Source organism: Bos grunniens, chromosome 1 (genome assembly GCF_055505025.1).
Source record: "Bos grunniens cultivar Pamir isolate PY7600 chromosome 1, Bosgru_T2T1.0, whole genome shotgun sequence".
In the NCBI taxonomy this organism is placed as follows: Eukaryota; Metazoa; Chordata; class Mammalia; order Artiodactyla; family Bovidae; genus Bos; species Bos grunniens.
Window position 1 is genome coordinate 75,641,282 of NC_141165.1, and position 20,355 is coordinate 75,661,636.

The 20,355-nt window shown below is 43.2% G+C and overlaps 1 protein-coding gene across 6 annotated transcripts in view; it reads right to left on the reverse strand.

The window, feature by feature from the left end:
- LIPH (lipase H) overlaps positions 1 to 20,355 on the reverse strand; it is a 53,055-nt gene that overhangs the window by 18,470 nt on the left and 14,230 nt on the right. For 2 of the 6 annotated variants that reach the window (XM_086397603.1, XM_086397625.1), the window contains exons 2-7: positions 17,239 to 17,606; positions 16,027 to 16,135; positions 7,685 to 7,786; positions 5,520 to 5,609; positions 2,008 to 2,175; positions 239 to 334 (exon numbers count right to left, since the gene is read on the reverse strand). In XM_086397603.1, coding sequence (XP_086253729.1) covers positions 239 to 334; positions 2,008 to 2,175; positions 5,520 to 5,609; positions 7,685 to 7,786; positions 16,027 to 16,135; positions 17,239 to 17,606 — 933 coding nt within the window. The remainder of the gene's footprint in view (positions 1 to 238; positions 335 to 2,007; positions 2,176 to 5,519; positions 5,610 to 7,684; positions 7,787 to 16,026; positions 16,136 to 17,238; positions 17,607 to 20,355) is intronic. The other 4 variants (XR_015162954.1, XM_086397606.1, XM_086397612.1 and 1 more) reach the window with 3 other exon arrangements.

Sequence of the window (20,355 nt, forward strand, 5' to 3'; positions counted from 1 at the left end):
AGAAGGTAGGCATGATTGTCCCCATTTTACCAAGCAGAACTTTGAGCCTCAGAGAGGTTAAATGTCTTGGTCATACAGCTGTTGTGCGGTAGACTCAAGATTCAACCTAGGTCCTTCCAGCTCCAAAGTCCATGCTTCACCACGGCCTTCACGTGCCAAGAAGTAACCAGGAAGCTGAGACTCAGACATTCCAAAAATAAGAGTCGGGCAACAGCAAACAAGCACATTCACCACTCACTGCAGAAGGGTTTCTCCTCAGCTGTGTCAAAGAATGCTTTAATCATAGGAGGATCCCCCTCCCTTAAATAGTCTTTCCAGTTATCAGCATAATAGCCTATAAAACAAGTCAGAAGAGTGTAATGTCAACATGTGTTCTACGAACATAAAAGCAGTTGGGGAGACTGAACATCGGGTTTGACTGCCACCACCACCGCCAAGACAATCGCCCTCATACCCACCCCCGTGGTGAGGACCTGCAGGGCCACCAGGGCATGCCCCGCCCCAGCAGCCCCCTTACTTTTTTCACAACCCTATAGCCCTAAGAGCTGGGGCTTTTAAAAGGACCCTCCAGTGACTTTTCCCTCTTTCTATTGACATCACATCACCCAGCCCTAGTTCTCAGGAGCAGGGGTGTGGGAAGTGACACACACTGAAAACTAAAAATGTGCTGTGCTTAGTCGCTCAGTCGTGTCCGACTCTTTGTGACCCCAGGGACTATAGTCCACCAGGCTCCTCTCTCCATGGAATTCTCCAGGCAAGAATACTGGAGTGGGTTGCCATGCCCTTCTCCAGGAAATCTTCCCAACCCAGGGATTGAGCCCAGGTCTCCCACTTTGCAGGCAGATTCTTTACCGACTGAGCCACCAGGGAAGTCCTAGACTAAAAACAGCACTGATATTTTTCAGTAATACCTTCATTTTCTAGATTATTTAAAACAGATTCAGATTTATACCTAGAGCAGCATCACTTTTGCAAAACAATGCACTTTCTTGAAGAACTATAATTGGGCCCCTAAACTGCACAGAACTTGGAATGGCCATGTGACTATGTCGAGAGGTAAGAGAACATCCTTGTTTGTGACTGTGCCAGCAGGAATGAAGCTAAGGGCTGGCACTGGGGCCTCTCTCTCTCCCCTTTTCCCACTGCTTAGGGAGTGGCCTCCACATTCTGGGACCCAGGAATCAGTATTTTTTAAAAGTTCCACATTCAAATATACAGTCAAGGTTGAGAACCCCTTGTCTATAGCCTAACCTGATGTTAACTTGAGTTTTTCCTTTGGGAACAATTAGAAAATTGTCACGACCATTTAGTTGCGAAGTCATCATCACCTGGAATATTTCCACTGCTGCTGCTGCTGCTGCTAAGTCACTTCAGTCGTGTCCGACTCTGTGCGACCCCATAGACGGCAGCCCACCAGGCTCCTCCATCCATGGGATTTTCCAGGCAAGAGTACTGGAGTGGGGTGCCATTGCCTTCTCTGATATTTCCACTAACACTTAGCAAATATCCAAATAGCCTCCATGGTTATTACTCCAGCTCACCCTGTGTTTGTGTACATGCAGAGAACACCGGAGTGTGATGTGGGAGCATTAACGGATATGACTTGTTAGAAGGGGTCATCCTGTAAGACCCTCCCCTAACAGAGAGGTTGTATGCCTGGAGAAGGGTGTTCCTAACCCCATGGGAGTAGACTGCGTAAGGTGAAACTCTTGTGGAACCTCCTTTTTCTTGCTAGAATAAAGCATCCAGGGAGGTGGCACTCCGTTCTGGATGAAATCCTATATAGATTGCTTTTCTAACATTCTTTAGTATCAGGAGACTCCAGAGTACTTCACAGAACTATTGGCTAGAAAAAGCTAAGGAAATTAAGACACAGGATATTCAGGCCCATCGTTAGATGGAACACAGGATATTCAGGCCCGTTTTTAGATGGTTAAAATGGTGCTGAGATTCTACCAGAAATTAGCTCTTTGTTAACCAGAGTGGGAAACTGCTGGCTGGACTTACCCAGAACGGGACAGGGCTCCGTCTGTGATATGCCACAGTTGATACACTTGCCGTTCCTATAATCCCGGTAGGAGTCACAGGGATACGCGGTGATGGTGCAGTTCTCTCTCAAGGAAGAAAGGTACAGGTACACGGACCTCTGGTGGTCGCACTTGAAGTACTGCATTCCTTGGTTGTATAAGGAATAATCAAAGAATAGTTGTAGCATTTAGTAGTAAATAGTGTATCGCATATTGTTTTTTGTTCTTTGTAAAATTTATTTGGCTGCACCAAGTCTTAGCTGTGGCACATGGGATCTTTAGTTGGGGCATGTGGGATCCAGCTCCCCAACCAGGGATTGAATCCCGGCCCCCAACATTGAGAGTGCAGAGTCCCAGACACTGGACCACGAGGGAAGTCCCTCGCATATTGTTCATCCACATAATTGATTATGTCTCTTACACACGAGGCACAGTGCTAATAGCTCCAGTGTACTTAATTCAGTTTAATCCTTACAAAACCCGATAGATCAAGATTTATGCTGACAAACAGTAAGTGACAAGAGAGGCATGATTATCCCCATTTTATCTGGCAGGACACTGAGACTCAGAGATGTTCAAGGATTTGACTTTGTCCTTCCTTTGTCCCTGAAATGTCAGGGTAGCCAGAGATCCCTTGGAGGTTTTTAGCAGAAAGAAGCACATTTAAACCAGTAAAGATATTAGAGAAAGAAGGCACTGGGGAGAAACTGGTAGAGAAAGACCCCAAGGAGGGCAAAGAGAGGAGGTAGCTGTGAAAAAGCATGGAGGGTGCTTCCCCCCAGGGTTGGATGGAGAAACGGATGTAAAGACCAACTTTGTGATCTAAGGTTAGGATAGATACAAAGGCTCCTTCAGGTGGGACCTTGATCAAGGTACAAAAGTCAAACCTAGCTCAGCTCTGAGAGGTGAGGGTTTACAGCTTGGGAGGTATCTGGAATAGAGCACAAGGAGTGATCATAGGGAGGCAGCAGGAGATAAGCACGAGGCCTTTCTGGCATTTCTGAGGGTCTTGAGGGCCATGGAGAAGTGAGCGAGTTTGCCTGGGCCTTGTACCCGATCAAGAAGAATCCATGACTTCTCCAGAATGTGCCCAAGCAAAGACAGGGGCTCACTTGGCAGAAACCTAAGGGCCTGGGGGCGTGCAGGGCGCTCATGAGAGCAGATAAGGGGCAGGGGCTCCAGTTCTGCTACAAAGGTGAAATGTGAAGTGAGAGGAGCTGAACAATAGGATGTGGCACTGAAAGCCATAAATGGGCAAGAAGAGGTGACAGACAAATGCAGGTTAATGCTTGGTGGGTGCCATGTGGTGTGATGGTGAGAGGGGTGATGAAGCACAGAAGAGTTGGAGCTGATGAAGGACTACAGTACAGAGAGGCTTGTCAGCAGGTCGATAGGTCAGGTGGAGAAGTCATGTAGAAGTGGGAACTGGGTCCCAAAGATGAGTACTCAAAGAAGAATTTTTAAATAACAGACAGTGAACCACATCAAAAGAAGAGTTGTAATTATGAGCCAGTAGTTGAAGAGGCACTGGGTGCTAGAGTCAGATCAATGTTTCTTCTTCCTCCAGAGTCCACATATGTCCATAGAAGGAATTAGAGAAGGACAAAAGGAAATAAACTGGGCAAAAGAGAGAAGCATGCAGCCAAGCTGGCTGGAGTAAAATCTGACAAATCGACATTTAATTATCGTTCCTGGAACCTCCACTTGCAGAAACAATGAAGTTAATAACACCATGGAGGATGTCCTTTAGAAGCAAAGCACATTATCCTTGGCTGTTCATGGATGTTGTTACACTACAGCACACGGGACAGGATTTGAACACATACCATTTATGGTACAATTGAACAAACACTATTTATAGTACAATATGGTTGCCCTACTTACGCCATTTCATCTGGATCGTTTTCAAATGCTACAGCATTTCCATGGGACCATAAACAGCTATTATTTTGGTACCAAGATCATTTTTTTTCTAGAATTATTTCCATGATTGTTTAGTTTTATCTAAAAATTGTGCAATACAGATTCAGAGCATTTAGGGTTTTTTTTTTAAATTCTGTACCCTCATCACACTTTAATGTTGTCTTCTAACTACCTATTTTGTGAGTTTTTTCTCATTGTAAAACTAACATATGTTCATTCAGAAAATATAACATAATAGGAAATTATGACCTAAAAATCAACTAGAAATCCAATATCCAAAAATCACCACTAATAATTATTTGGAGCATTTAATGTTTAGTCTTTTTTTCCTATACTTACACATGTCCACTGGCGTCTATGGGGTCACACAGAGTCGTACACGACTGAAGCGACTTAGCAACACATGTCCAAATATACACTTAAAAAACAAACTAAGATTATGCTGTTTAATTTTGTCTCCTTTTCACTTTGTAAATATTTCATATTGGAAATATTTTCATTAAACTAACAACTTGTTTTTTAAGAATTATATCCCTTTGCTTAGGATGCGCCATGCTATTTAATAATTTTCCTATGTTGGAGATTTAGATTATTTCTAAAAACTGTTATAAATAATCCTGTGTTGAACATCTTTGCACTCCGATTTTTTACTGCATTTTCCATTATTCCTCTAGGAGAGATTGTCAAATATGGACTGTCTAAGTCAAAGACATACCTTTTCAAGAGAGAGAAATAATTCATAATAGTTTTTAATCCTATGGTTATGCTTGTTTAAAGTAGTATATTTAAGTAGTAATATTTTATCTAAAATTCATAGTTGGACCACCTCTATCATCTCAGAAAATTTGTTTTCAATTAATAACAATTCCACAGGGCTTCCCTGGTGGTCCAGTGGTTGAGAATCTACCTTGCAATCCAAGGGACATGGGTCCTATTCCTGGTCCAGGAAGATTCCACATGCAACAGAACAACCAAGCCTTGCTCCACAACTGCTGAGCCTGAGCTCTAGAGCCCAAGAGCCGCAGCTACTGAACCTACGCACAGCAACTACTGAAGCCTGAGGGCTCTGCAACAAGAGAAGCCACTGCAATGAGAAGTCCCACGCACTGCAACTAGAGAAAGCCTGAGTGCAGCAGTGAAGACCTGCCACAGCCAAAAAATAAAGCTTAAAAAAAAACAAAAACAATTTCACATTGGGATTTCCCTGGTGGTCTGTCCAGTAGTTAAGAATCCACCTTGCAATGCAGGGGATGAGGCTTCTATCCCTTGTGGGGAAACTAATATTCCCACATGCCATGGGGCAGCCGGGCCTGTATGCTACAAGTACTGAGCCTGCGTGCTCCAGAACGGGAGTGCCTCAGTAGACAGCCGAGCTTCACAGCAAGAAAGAAAGTCCAAGTGCCACGAAGAAAGATCCCACATGAAGCAAGGAAGATCCGAAACTAAGACCTGAAGCAGCCAAATAAATAAATAAATATTTTTTTAAAACCCACATAGAATGATAATCAGATTTTTAAAATACACCCTTTAAAAACCACTGTTTTGTGCAATATAAAGATCTGTACTTACCTCCAAATATTGTTTGGGGGCAACCAGGTTGATCCAATCCTCCATTTGGGTAGAAGTCTATGTTTCCTAATTGTTTCTTGTAGCCCAGTGCTAAAAGAGAATATACTATGCTTTCATACTGCTTTGAACTCTTCCCATCTCATAGCTTATTTGCCTATAACAGGATATAGGCAGGGATTGTCTTATTTTTGTCATTGCTGCTATTGTTGTCATTATATGTATTTAAATATTTTGTTCAAAGTTAGTCAGATAGTTAACCCACTCCAGCATTCTTGCCTGGAGAATCCCCATAGACAGAGGAGCCTGGCTGGCTACAGTCCATGGGATCACAGAGTCAGACACAACTGAGCGACTAACTGCAGCGCAGCAACCACATAGCTAGAAAGCAGGGATTTCCAAGTAAGAGACTAGGAAGCTGGTAATAGAATTTATGTCTGATATTTCTGAAAATGAGAGTTTTGGCTCTCATTCACTGCCTCGCTGATAAAATGATAAGTCTCATGTTTATATTTGGCTGGAACACTCTTATTGCTGGGTGCTTCCTGAGCCTCTAATTGCTTTTGTGTAAGTGTTTAATGAATAAGAAACAGGAAACCTTCACTTAGTAGGAGAAACCCTTACAATTGGGGGATCTAGGATGGTTAAAAGGTTGGAAACTCTTCTAGAAAATGGAGACCTAGAAAATTATAGATAGATTTAATAATTGCTTATTCTGTTTAACCTTGTATCTCCAAAGTATCTCAAAAAATCTCCTTGTATCTCAAAAAATCCTTGATTAAAAGATTATATATATGAATGTATGTATATATATGTATACACACATGTATAGTGTATCATTGCAATAATAATCGTGCATGCTCAGTCACGTCTAACTCTTTGCAACCCTATGGACTAGAGCCCGCCTGGCTCCTCTGTCCATGGGCATTCTCCAGGGAAGAATACTGGAGTGGGTTGCCATGCCCTCCTCCAGGAGACTTTCCCAACCCAGGGATCCAACCCTCATCTCTTACATCTCCTGCGTTGCCAGGCAAGTTCTTTACCACTAGCGCCACCTGGAAAGCCCACTATTACGTATTGAGACACTGCATGTGTCCGTGGGTGTGATACTAGGGGTTTTATACAGTTTTCTTCTAGTATTCGCAATGTCTGAAGAGTAACCATTGGTAAGTTCATTTGAAGTAAGTTACAGATGAAGATTCTGGGGCTCAGAGGCCTACGGAACAAATATGACGTCACCAGAAAGAACAAAACCTGGGGTTTGAGTCCACCTCTGCCTGACTGCAAAACTTATACTTTTTCCTCTTTTACTTTCTTTCCAAGAACAAAAAATAAATTACTCTGCACCCTCCAGAATTGAAATGGCATTGAGGTACTGCATCCAAATGGATAACACTTCAGACACTACATAGTAAAACAAGCTATTTCACAGAGACATTTATTCTAAGGCACACAGTACCACCCCAGAGTGCCCGTGATAGCCAGTAAAGGGTTTTTCAGGTGGTTGTATCACAAAGGGGATGTACTACTGAATGACCACTCTGTCATTCTGTCCCCTCTGCCCTCCCTAAGTGCCTACTCCAGCTGTCCTCCCAGACATATGGATATAAAGACCCATCTTTAACATCAGCCCAACCGCCACATTATGTACCCAGTATCGGAAATGAAATCAACACCGTGAAAGACAGAAATAGCCAGGAAGATCTACAGAGAGCTGGAGAGGTATAGGCAGTTCACAAATGCTCCGTGTGGGGACTTCCCTGGTGGTTCAATGGCTAAGACTGCACTTCCAGTGCAGGGGGCCCAGGTTCATTCCCTGGTCAGAGAACTAGATCCCACATGCCACAACCAAGACCCAGAGCAGCCAAATATATATATATATATATGTCCATGGTGTGCAAACCAGCCTCTCCTTGATGGGTCAAAATGATCACTTTACAAATAAGAGATGATGAGAAGGGCACCCCCACTCTTTCAGGAGGTCCTAGATGCCTGCATAAAACCACTTCCCTTCAATCTTCCTGTGGATTTGGAAGCCTGCCCCTTAGGTAAAGAAGGAATCTGGAGGAACCTGATCCACCTCTGCACGAGCATCCCCACAGGGAGCAGCTCTTTGGGAGTTTGTGGGGGTGGGGATGGTCACTGACCCACTAGGACAGGAATGTTACCGTCTGTGTCAGAATGGATGACGTCAACGAATTGTGCGTCTCTGGGATCTAATCTATCCTCTGGAGGTCTCCCGTTGAATAAAGGGCCCGCAGGGTCCAGACCTGCAAGGAAAACAGAGTTGGCTTGGCAGCCCCACGCCATGAGTCACCTGCAGCGGGCTTTTGATCCCTCCCGGTGAGGATGGTTCACAGGCTGCAGGGCGCCCTCGGTGGCCAGGCACTCACATTCCCATCCTGCTGTGCCAGGCTCCTTTCCACAGCCCCATAGCCTTTTCCCACAGGGGAGGTGGTTACCCTCGCAGCACCCCCTTGAGAATGCAGCCAGACTCTCTCCGGAAGTGTACCTTTTTCTTTTTGCCTGTGGAATCTTAGTTCCCCAACCAGGAATTAAACCCAAATCCTTGGCAGTGAGAGCTTGGAGTCTTAACCACTGGCCTGCCAAGGAATTCCCAGGAGGCGTACCTGTGTGGGCCCCCACAGTAGGGAGTGCACAGACAAATGGGGACCAGTGACAGGGATAGGCTGGCTCCTCAGGAAAAAAAGCATCCAAGGGTGCATACAAAAAGTAAACACAGCACTTATGTTTATCCCATTTTAAATAACCTAGAACTTTGCTTCTCTTCCTTGTTATTAAAAAAACTCCTTTATTGTTTCCATTTTTATTCACATTTACCAGCTTACATCAGAAGACTGGGAAGGTAGCTATTGTCATTCCTATTTTACATGTGAATGAACTGAGGTTCAAGTGTCTTAACCTGAGCCACAGTCTCACAATGCAGCAAGCTCTCTCTGCTGAGCTTTTTATGTCCTTTAATTGGGTTTGGCAAACTGAGTGGGAAAGTGTGAGACTCATTGGTCAGGCCAGGCATTAGACCAGGTGTGGAGGAGGGAAATAAAGTTGTGTGTGTCAGTTCCGGCACAATTAACCCACCCCATAAATGCCTGAACTGATTTCTTGCTCTTGGACAATGTCAGTAGGATGTTTCTCACCATCATTATGAAACAGCTGCCAAAACAAGAGAGCAGCTCCTATGATGATGTAACCACACACTAAAAACACCAGAAGATCCCAAGTTCAGTTCAGTCGCTCAGTTGTGTCCGACTCTTTGCGACCCCATGAATCGCAGCACGCCAGGCCTCCCTGTCCATCAGCATCTCCTGGAGTTCACTCAGACTCATGTCCATTGAGTCAGTGATGCCATCCAGCCATCTCATCCTCTGTCGTCCCCTTCTTCTCCTGCCCCCAATCTTTGCCAGCATCAGGGTCTTTTCAAATGAGTCAGCTCTCCGCATCGGTGGCCAAAGTATTGGAGCTTCAGCTTCAACATCAGTCCCTCCGGTGAACACCCAGGACTGATCTCCTTTAGGATGGACTGGTTGGATCTCCTGGCAGTCCAATGGACTCTCAAGAGTCTTCTCCAACACCACAGTTCAAAAGCATCAATTCTTCTGTGCTCAGCTTTCTTTATAGTCCAACTCTCACATCCATACATGACTACTGGAAAAACCATAGTCTTCACTAGATGAACCTTTGTTAACAAAGTAATGTCTCTGCTCTTTAATATGCTGTCTGCTGCTGCTGCTGCTGCTAAGTCGCTTTAGTCGTGTCCGACTCTGTGCGACCCCATAGACGGCAGCCCACCAGGCTCCCCCATCCCTGGAATTCTCCAGGCAAGAACACTGGACTGGGTTGCCATTTCCTTCTCCAATGCATGAAAGTGAGAAGTGAAAGTGAAGTTGCTCAGTCATGTCCGACTCTTAGCGACCCCATGGACTGCAGCCCACCAGGCTCCTCTGTCCATGGGATTTTCCAGGCAAGAGTACCGGAGTACTCTTCTCCAAATATGCTGTCTAGGTTGGTCATAACTTTCCTTCCAAGGAGTAAGCGTCCTTTAATTTCATGGCTGCAATCACCATCTGCAGTGATTTTGGAGCCCCCCAAAATAAAGTAAGCCACTGTTTCCACTGTTTCCCCATCTATTTGCCATAAAGTGATGGAACCGGGTGCCATGATCTTAGTTTTCTGAATGTTGAGCTTTAAGCCAACTTTTTCACTCTCTTTTTTCACTTTCGTCAAGAGGCTCTTTAGTTCTTCTTCACTTTCTGCCATAAGGATGGTGTCATCTGCATATCTGAGGTTATTGATATTTCTCCCGGCAATCTTGATTCCAGCTTGTGTTTCTTCCAGCCCAGCATTTCTCATGATGTACTCTGCATAAAAGTTAAGTAAGCAGGGTGACAATATACAGCCTTGACGTACTCCTTTTCCTATTTGGAACCAGTCTGTTGTTCCATGTCCAGTTCTTTTTTTTTTTTTTTTTTTTTATACTAAGCAGGCCCGACCCTGCTTAGCTTCCGAGATCAGACGAGATCGGGCGCCTTCAGGCTGATGTGGCCGGAGCCCCATGTCCAGTTCTAACTGTTGCTTCCTGACCTGCATATAGGTTTCTCAAGAGGCAGATCAGGTGGTCTGGTATTCCGATCTCTTTCAGGATTTTCCACAGTTTATTGTGATCCACACAGTCAAAGGCTTTGGCATAGTCAATAAAGCAGAAATAGATGTTTTTCTGGAACTCTCTTGCTTTTTCCATGATCCAGCAGATGTTGGCAATTTGATCTCTGGTTCTTCTGCCTTTTCTAAAAACAGTCTGAACATCTGAAAGTTCACGGTTCACATATTGCTGAAGCCTGGCTTGGAGAATTTTGAGCATCACTTTACTAGCGTGTGAGATGAGTGCAATTGTGCAGTAGTTTGAGCATTCTTTGGCATTGCCTTTCTTTGGGATTGGAATGAAAACTGACCTTTTCCAGTCCTGTGGCCACTGCTGAGTTTTCCAAATTTGCTGACATATTGAGTGCAGCACTTTCACAGCATCATCTTTTAGAATTTGAAATAGCTCAACTGGAATTCCATCACCTCCACTAGCTTTGTTCGTAGTGATGCTTCCTAAGGCCCACCTGACTTCACATTCCAGGAAGTCCAGCTCTAGGTGAGTGTGAGTGATCACACCATCATGATTATCTGGGTCGTGAATATCTTTTTTGTACAGTTATCCTGTGTTTTCTTGCCACCTTTCTTAATATCTTCTGCTTCTGTTAGGTCCATACCATTTCTGTCCTTTATCAAGCCCATCTTTGCATGAAATGTTCCCTTGGTATCTCTAATTTTCTTGAAGAGATCTCTAGTCTTTCCCATTCTGTTGTTTTCCTCTATTTCTTCTCACTGATCGCCGAGGAAGGCTTTCTTATCTCTCCTTGCTATTCTTTGGAACTCTGCATTCATATGAGTATATCTTTCCTTTTCTCCTTTGCTTTTTGCTTCTCTTCTTTTCACAGCTATTTGTAAGACCTCCTCAGACAGCCATTTTGCTTTTTTGCATTTCTTTTCCATGGGGATGGTCTTGCTCCCTGTCTCCTGTACAGTGTCACGAACCTCCGTCCATAGTTCATCAGGCACTCTGTGTATCAGATCTAGTCCCTGAAATCTATTTCTCACTTCCACTGTATAAACGTTAGGGATTTGATTTAGGTCATACCTAATGGTCTTGTGGTTTTCCCTACTTTCTTCAATTTCAGTCTGAATTTGGCAATAAGGAGTTCATGATCTGAGCCACAGTCAGCTCCCGGTCTTGTTTTTGCTGACTGTATAGAGCTTCTCCATTTTTGGCTGCAAAGAATATAATCAATCTGATTTTGGTGTTGACCATCTGGTGATGTCCATGTAGTCTTCTCTTGTGTTGTTGGAAGAGGGTGTTTGTTATGACCAGTGTGTTCTCTTGGCAGAACTCTATTAGCCTTTGCCCTGCTTCATTCTGTACTCCGAGGTCAAATTTGCCTGTTACTCCAACTCCAGGTGTTTCCTGACTTCCTAGTTTTGCATTCCAGTCCTACTAACTGGAAACTTACCTGGAGTGGAAAAGGTTTCAAGGGATGTCCCCAAGTTTTTATCTATGAAGGTCATTTTAAATGACATCTCCTATCCCCAGTGCTATAAAACTCAAGAGAGAGAATCCTTGCCTCAGCAGTCCTGGTTCTAGCCCGTTTCTCCATTTCTCCTCAGCTAACACCCTAGATTCCTTGAGGTATATCATTATCTGCCTCCTTTTCTTATCTCCCTGTCTTTTTCTCCCCCAATTTTTCTTCCTCTTCTGTCTGCTCCCAACTGAAACTGATGTGGGAGGGGGTGGATCAATAACCAGGTACCCAAGTCCATAGCATATCAGCACAGCATTTTAAGGCGAGTACAGAGAAAAAGAGAGCGACCCAGGCAGTCAGGCAAGAAAAGGGAAATTTATTAGAGGAAAAAGAGAGGGTGACTGGCTCTTAAGGAGGACCAGCGTCCTCCCTTTCTGACAGAGTCCTTCTTACACCCTACCAATGAAAAATTCTGAGGGGATGGTCACGTAGCTGGAGGTCTGGAATCTGAGAAGATTCCACAGCTTTGAGAAGATTGGTGCCAGTGAGATAACAGGATGCCATTTGGGCAATTTGGTCAGTCTCAAGGATCACTGTGATTTATTCTTTGTTTGCTTGGTCGACATAACGAGCCATCTTACCAGTGAGACCCCATGTGGACTCTATCAAGCATGAGAAACTCAGAACCTCAGAAACACCTTGCTGCGGAAGCCTCCCCCTCCTCACATAAAACAGCAGCGCTTACTATCTGAGAAAATGAACAGTAAGAGCCTCAGTTTATAGCAGCCTCCAGATCCATGGCTGAAAGACTGGCTTATCGTATAAAGTCCAAACCAGGGCAATTTCATAAGTGATAAAGCTGCTATTAATAATTATGCCAGGACTGAAGACACAAATGAGGACTGTCACAGTAAACATATGCTCTCCTTAGAGAAAAGTCATAGCAAATGATCAGCTTACACTGTCAGCCAGAAATCACAAACTATCTTTAAAAAGCTGCATACTTTGTGTGAGCAGAGATCACTGGAGTCGGATAGGGGTGACATGAGCCCCAAACCTAGCATTAACCAGCTGTGTGATTTTAGGCAGGTTACTTCACTTCTCTGAACCTCAGTTTCCTTATCTGCAAAACAGAGGTAGAATTAATTGCTACTTCAGAAGGTTTACCAAGGCATTCCTAGATCCGAATCCAGAATACTGAGATTTTTATAGAACAGAAACAAAACCAACAAAAATGGAGCACTTTCTTGTTGCTCTGTGATCACCAGCAAAGTGTCTAACTAGTGATCCCTGGCTTTGATTACAAAATTAACCAGCTTGAGAATCTGATGAAAGCCCTGGACCTCTGACCTCTTCCCAGGACAAATGTCCCATGTTTTACAGGTGGCTTTAGGGGCCTCCCTCACTCCCATTTCAAAGGTCACCATGAAGTGCTATCTAATAGAAATATAATGTGAGCCACATATATAGTTTAAAATTTTCTAGCAACCGCTTTTAAAAAGTAAACAACAAAGAAAACTGATTTTAATAATGCATTTTATTTAACCCAGTTTATTTAACCCAATATAGCAGTAAAATTTCATTTCAACATGTAATGAATATAAAAAAATCCAAAATTTTAATATATTTAAGGTATGTTTTTAATAATTTTTTCATAAATTTCAATAAACTTTAATATATTTTTCATCACTTTTTCCATATTTTAATATATTCTAATATATCTTTCATTTTTAATAAGACATTTCATATATTTTAATATATTTTTCAAAATATTTTAATATATTTTTCTTCAAAATCCAGTGTGTGCTTTGTACTTATAGCACATCTCAGTTTGTGTTAGCTACATTTCAGGTACTCAATGGTACATGCAGTTCATGGCTACTATATTGGACAACACAGATCTGTGGTCATTTTTTAATGTGTGGTATTCAGACCACCTGAATCTTCTGGTGAAAAGCACAGACTCCTGGGACTTCCTGGTGGTCCAGTGGCTAAGACTTCGCATTCCCAGTGCAGGGGGCCCTGGTTCTATCCTTGGTCAGGGAACTAGATCCCACATGCCACAACAAAGACCCAGTGCAGCCAGATAAATATATTAATTATTTTTAAAAAAGATAAGAAAGCTAGGCTTAAGTTAGTTTTTAAAAAATAAATAAAAGTAGAGACTTTTGGATCCCAAGACCAGAGATCCTGATTCAGCACGTTGGCACCGTATCCAACACTCCAAGATGATTTTTATAAGACTCAAATTTAATGTATTATCAAGTGATGTAGGTACTTGAAGTGTTTTTAAATCCATTCATCTTCATTTGAAGAAATTAATGAAAAGTAATACCAGGAGATGTGCCTGGAGAGGAAAAGGAAAAGCAAGAACAGAAGACAAAGGGGAAATGAAAGAGAAGAAGCAGACAGTCTGGCCTAGATAGTTAGCAAGCAGAACCGCCCAGTTCTTAGGAGTTGGGAGTGGATTATGTCTTTCCCGCCCCACAATCCAGTGATCCCACTCAAGAAGGGCAGTCGGAGGTGAGTGGGGAAGGGAAACGTTTTACCCCTGAGACAAGCGCTTGGGAAGAGGTGAATTTGATGTTGGAGCTCAGTGAGGATGAGGAATTGGAGAACATGGGGCAGTCAGAGGAGACAGAAAATTGAGCTGCAGACTGTGGGCTGAGTCCAGGTCACAAAGCAGGGCCATGTGGGCCCAGGGAAGGGAGGCTGGCTTGGGAAATTTCCATGGTCAGAGGCCAGATTACATTGTATTCCCATCCAAAGCAGTTGTGGGAACAGGCTGGCTGGGTGGCTGAGGAGCAAAATTAGGGGGTAGATAGAATAAGACAATGATGGGCTTGAGCCCCCAACACTAGCACTGGACAGCCCATTTAGCTTATCTCTTCCCAAACTTTGTGATCAGTGACGTCAGGTCAGTAGCTTAAAATCAGCCACAGTGGGAGTATTTACATCATGGAATCAGTAAATGCTATACATTTATTTGTGTGTGTGTGTGTGTGTGTGTGTGTGTGGAGCGCTGATCAGCTTCTAAACACACCACTGGGAAAAGTCCCAGCTCCCAGAGGAGAAGCTCCCAACAGATAAAGAAAACAAGCATATTTGAGCTATTTGTCCTTTGTACCCATAAGGGAAAATGAATTTTTAAAAAGTAAACACATGTTGCTTTCTAAAACATTATAGTAATAATTTTAAAAATTGAAAAAGAGGAACTTCCCTGATGGTCCAGTGACTAAGATTCCACACTTCCAATGCAGGGATCGCAGGTTCCATTCCACATTGCCACAGCTAAGAGTTTGCACGTTGCAGCTAAAGATCCTGAATGCTGCAACAAAGATCCAAGATTCCCTGTGCCGCAACTAAGACCCAGCACGGCCAAATAAATGAACACTTTTTTAAAACCTGAAAAAATGTTTTGCTTCCCTAGGAAAGCAGGTGAATAAGATGAGGGCAACCTTAGCATTTGGGGTGAAAGTCAGAAAAAAAAAATAGCCCAGGAAAAAATATGACCTCAAGTGCCAGGGTTAGAAGACACAGCCAATGTGGAGTATATGTGTGTATGAGAGACAGAGACAGACAGAAGGGGCAGGGGTTTGGGGCCAGAAGACTAGCCCAGGGCCACATGCAAGGTTAAGTACCACATTCAGTCCTGTGGCTCTTAAAGGGTTACCTCTCAATTGTAGCTGATTTGAATCATTTACCTCTCCCCTCCCTCCTTCCATTCACTTCTGCCTTCCAGATTGCCTAGATTTGGAATGGCTATCTCAGGGTAAGGATCAATTCTGGAAAAGATACGGATGGCCAGAAGCCTTGCCTCTCTAAAAGAGAAAGCCTCCCCCAGCCCTTCATCTGTCACTGTGGAAAGTTACTGAGCACCAGGCAAATGAACCCAGCAAAGGGATCTTTCTTTGGAGTTTCACCTGCTGTGTTTCTGAGGGTTTTTATTCTTCTTGGTCTGAAAGCTGATAGTCACAGAGTAAGCTCCAGACAACATAATTCCCATCTCATTTACCTACCCTAAGGCTCCGGCTATGCCTGGGGCTATATTACATATGTAGGTCAAACAATCTCGGATTAAATGAAAGGAAGGCTATCTGCTTGGGGCAAAATCCCCATCATAGGACATGGCTGTTTCTGTAGCCATAGAGAAATAAAGTCACCACCAAACTTTTCTATAGCATACACAATTTATAAAGTGTTTGCACATATTTTATTAAATAATAAATTTAATACTGCTGAAGTCAGTTATTACTATGGTCTTCCCTTTGCACAAGAGGACATTTGCTCAGAGCGGTTAAGTAATTAGAAGAGCTGACTTGGAACCCAAGGACTTGGATTGCCTGTATCATGCTCCCCCAGGAAACACAGTCCACAGGCTGGTTATCCTGAGCCCATTCACAGGAAGCCTTACCTGTAATTCTTACCTGTAATTCTCCCCAGCTGGCCATCGTACATCTTTCCAACAAACCCAGCTATGTGGGCTCCTAGACTTACTCCAATTATGTAAATGTCATCCAGAGAAGCTCCTTCTGCCTGGAATTTCAAAAGGTCCATTGTTAAAAATTGTGAGGGGCCAAGGAGTTGACAATACCTGGAGAAATTTCCTAACTGTTGACTTTGGAGAAACATTTCTAAGCGCCTTATGTCCATTACCTTATTAAAATGTCACAACACCCCCACAAACTAGATGCTATTCTTTTGATAATACAGATGAGGAAACTGACTGGGCTGAAGTCTTTTTCCCAAGGTCAAACAGCTGTTGGAAGGGAGTAGGACAGAATTCAAACTGGTCTGTCCAAATACAAACCTGCCTTAATTTTTATGCCATGGTGTCTCCATTCGTGCTTCTGCTGGGAACCAAGCTGAGACATCTTAAAGCCTTCCCCACTGAGGAGAAGGGCAACCAAATATTTTAATGAACTCCTTTATCTTCATGCTGGCTTGGTTAATGAACTACCATAGAGAGGGAAGAAGGAAGACAGGGGCAGGGCATATTGTCCTAGTCCTGGGATAGCTGGTCATGAGTCATTTTAATATTCCCTTTCCCAAGGGCGGTGGCTTAGCTGAGGAGCTCATGTAAAATTTATGTCACCCCTGGCCACAGTGGCCACCAGGTGTGGCTCTCTGAAATAGTCCCGATGTCAAATCACTTTTTATCAGATTTGGTATATCAGTTTTGGTTTTGGATAATCTGATCTCTAAACTTTTGGCAGGTCTAAGAAAAGGAAGAGCTATGGAAGTTGAGGCAACTGAGCATTGAAGCCAGGAAACTGAGCATTGAAGCCAGGAAACCTCTCCTACCCGTTAGGTAACTTTATATGAGTTAGAAAAAGATGTCCCTTCCCCAGGACACTTTGCTGTCATTCACTAGAAATTTATTATAATAGGTATATAAATCTACAGTGTCTACAGAGACAATGGTGCTCTCTTAGATGGATTCCCTGTTCAGTGTACAACCCACACAACCATACCTATGCGCCTTCCCTTCACCCTCCTGGGGGCTTATTCAAAGAACATTTGCAAAACACTGCAAAAATAGTCCTCCTGATCACTGTAGATATCTCTGGGCTTTAAATATCCAGATAATGAGCCAATTCCAATTTGGCTCTGAACCATCTAAGAGAATGCCTCCTTACCAACATTAGGTCGATAAATTCCTTCAAGACTGTTGCCACTTTTCTGGTCTTACTAGAGGCATGGTTGTACATTACAGTTGTAGCTCCTCGATTCCAATCAACGATAACCACATTCATGTCTTCTACAGAGAGCAAACCCTCTACTAAGTCCTCTATCCATACTGGAGGAGAGCCTGTCGGCCTGAATCCATGGACCACAAAGGTGGTTTTCTTAGTCACGTTCAAGTTCCCCAAAACTGTGGAGTTGATGGCTTGTGCGCAGGTTGGGTTTCTCCTTGTGTAGAGCATCAGCTTCACATTTAGTCCTGTTCCAACCACTGCACTGTGAAAACTCAGTTTGGTAAATGAAGGACATGTTTCATCTGTGTCTGAAAATAAAAATTAGATGGTATCATGACAGTTCTTTCCTTAGACAGACATCAAACAGGAGTTCTGTCCTACACTCACTGGAGTTCTTTCCATGTGTCTTACTGTACCTAGCAAGAGGCTGGATCTAGTTGAATGAAGTTTAAACATCATATCTGATTTAGAGTTCATAAGTGGTGTCTTCTTTTTCACTCAGAAAATCATCTTTTGAAATCCTACCCTCTTTTAAGGTATAACCCCAAAGTTACCTTAGTGAATGAAGCCTTCTCCAACTCTCCCAGCCTTAGTTACCGTCTGTCCTTCAACCCAGAACTCCCCAGCTCCTCTCTGTGCCACATTGACAGCACAATGAAGACATTTTCAGGGATGTACTATGGATATTTCTTTATATGGATGTCTATCCCATTAGACCACAGTCTCCTTGAAATGGTGGCTTATGATTAATCTCATATATCCATCACAGTACCCAGCACATAGTAGAGGACTTAGTAACTGAATCTACGGGGTCAAAGCATCTTTCCTTGTCCACAGCTCCCAACTGCAGTGGTGGTGGAGAACATGGTGTGCCTGGCTCTACACCTTTCAAACGCATCTGAAACTGTTAACCATGGTGGCCTTTCTCAGGCCTTTCCTTCTTTGCTCAAGCATCATCTTTAAGCATTCACCCTGCTGACTGGACTCGAAGAATGGCCTTAAAAGAAAGGCTGGGGATGTAAAGAGAACAGCTTAAGAGAGCTTAGAGCTTAGAGAGCTTCCCTGGTGGCTAAGCGGTAAAGAGTCCGCCTGCCAATGCAGGAGACGCAGGTTTGATCACTGGTCCGGGAAGATCCCACATGCAGCTAAGCCTGGGCATCACAACTATTGAACCCATGCTCTAGAGCCTGAAACCACTGAAACCAATGCACCCTAGAACCTGTGCTTCACAACATAGAAGCCACTGGCATGAGAAGCCCAAGCATCACAACTACAGAGTAGCCCCCTCTCACAGCAACTAAAGAAAAGCCCATGCAACAATGAAGAAAGAAAGAAAGAAAGAAATAATTTTTTTAAAAAAAGAAGAGCCTAGAGCATCTCATAATGGCAGAAATTGAGACAGTGTTTAAAAACATGTCACAGGGACACAGGAACCAACTGGAAGGGGCTTCCACTGACCAGATCTGGGATAATTTGAGGGCAAAATAATTAAGAACATTAATGAGTGATAGGCCGCTCGCATGCCACCCAAGTACCCAGCACAGCCACACACACAGAAAATTACGGAGGCTTTGAAATCTCTTACCCTAGAAAAGACATGGTTAAAAATTGAGCCCCAGGGACTTCCCTGGTGGTGAAGTGGATAAGAATCCACCTGGACACAGGTTTGATCCTTGGTCCGGGAAGATTTCACATGCTGCGGACCAACTACAGAGCCCATGCTCCTAGAGACTGTGCTCTGCAACAAGAGAAGCCACCACAGTGAAAAGCCTGTGCACCCCCAAAAAGAGTAATGCCCACTTGTAGCAACTAAGGAAAGCTCTTGCAAAGCCACAAAGACCCAGTGGAGACATAAATAAATAAATGAATAATTTTAAAAAGTTGAGCCCCCAAATCACACATCCTTCTTTTATACTGTCTAGTAGATTGCGCAGTGAGGCCTCCTCGCAGTGTAAATACTATCTTTTTCTTTTTTTTCTCAGCTTTATTGAGACATAACTGACAAATAACATTGAGTAAGTTTAAGGCGTATGACATCACTTTATATTATATATACTAAGAAATGATTACCACAATAAGGTTAGTTAACACACTCATCACCTCACCTAGTTACTGTGTGTATATTGAGAAGAGAACATTTAAAATCAACTCTCAATAAATTTCAAATATACAATACAGTATTTTTTAACTACCATGCTGTGTATTATACACCCAGGACTTATTCATCTATGTAAACATTTTCTCCATCAGTTGGCCCCTTTCATTTTTCCCTTCCTGTAGATTGCTTGTCCCAGGAGAACCTGGACTGAAACTTATCTGGTGCTTGTAGAACAAGCCCAACAGTAAATAATTGTCCAGTTAATCATTTTATTGAAGAGTGCCGAAGTAGGGCTGAGCCTGTGGGACGTAGCCATCAGTAAAACTGGGTTTTGTTCCTGGTTGTGTGACTGACTCACCAGATGGCCTGGGGAAGTCATGTCATTTTTCACTCTCTACCTACCTGCCCAAGAGAGTTATGTAGTGGATATTAATTATGAATGAGATCATATTGGGGAAGATAGAGTGCCCTTTCCAAAGAAGGAGATTGCTTAATTACTGTGTTTGTTCATTTTGAGCCAAATGAGCCATACTAGGTCAAAGTGTCATAAAACCACATATCTGAGCACTTGCAAGGCTCAGAGATGTGTCCTGAAGTTTGGGGCCAAAGCTGTTTTTCAGCAGCAACTGCCAACTTTAATGTCTACAGGATGGGTGATCTTTTTGGCCTGCTGAGTCCTTTCTAGAAGCCCTTAAAGTTGACAGTTACTGAAAGGCAAGAAGGGCAGAACACGTAAATATTTATTTTTCACTTGATAGAACCGCTGTGACTTCAAGTATTTTTAAATGTCTTAGTTATGTTTATAATGGCTTTGCGCTCTGGAAAAGGCTATGTGGATTTTGCCTGTCGCTCTTTTGCTTTTTTTTCCATTGTATTTTCTTTCTCATGCTGGGAAGTTTATAGCCCGCTTTAATTTTTCTGGCAAGAAAAAATTGAGCTCTATAACTTTATATGAAATT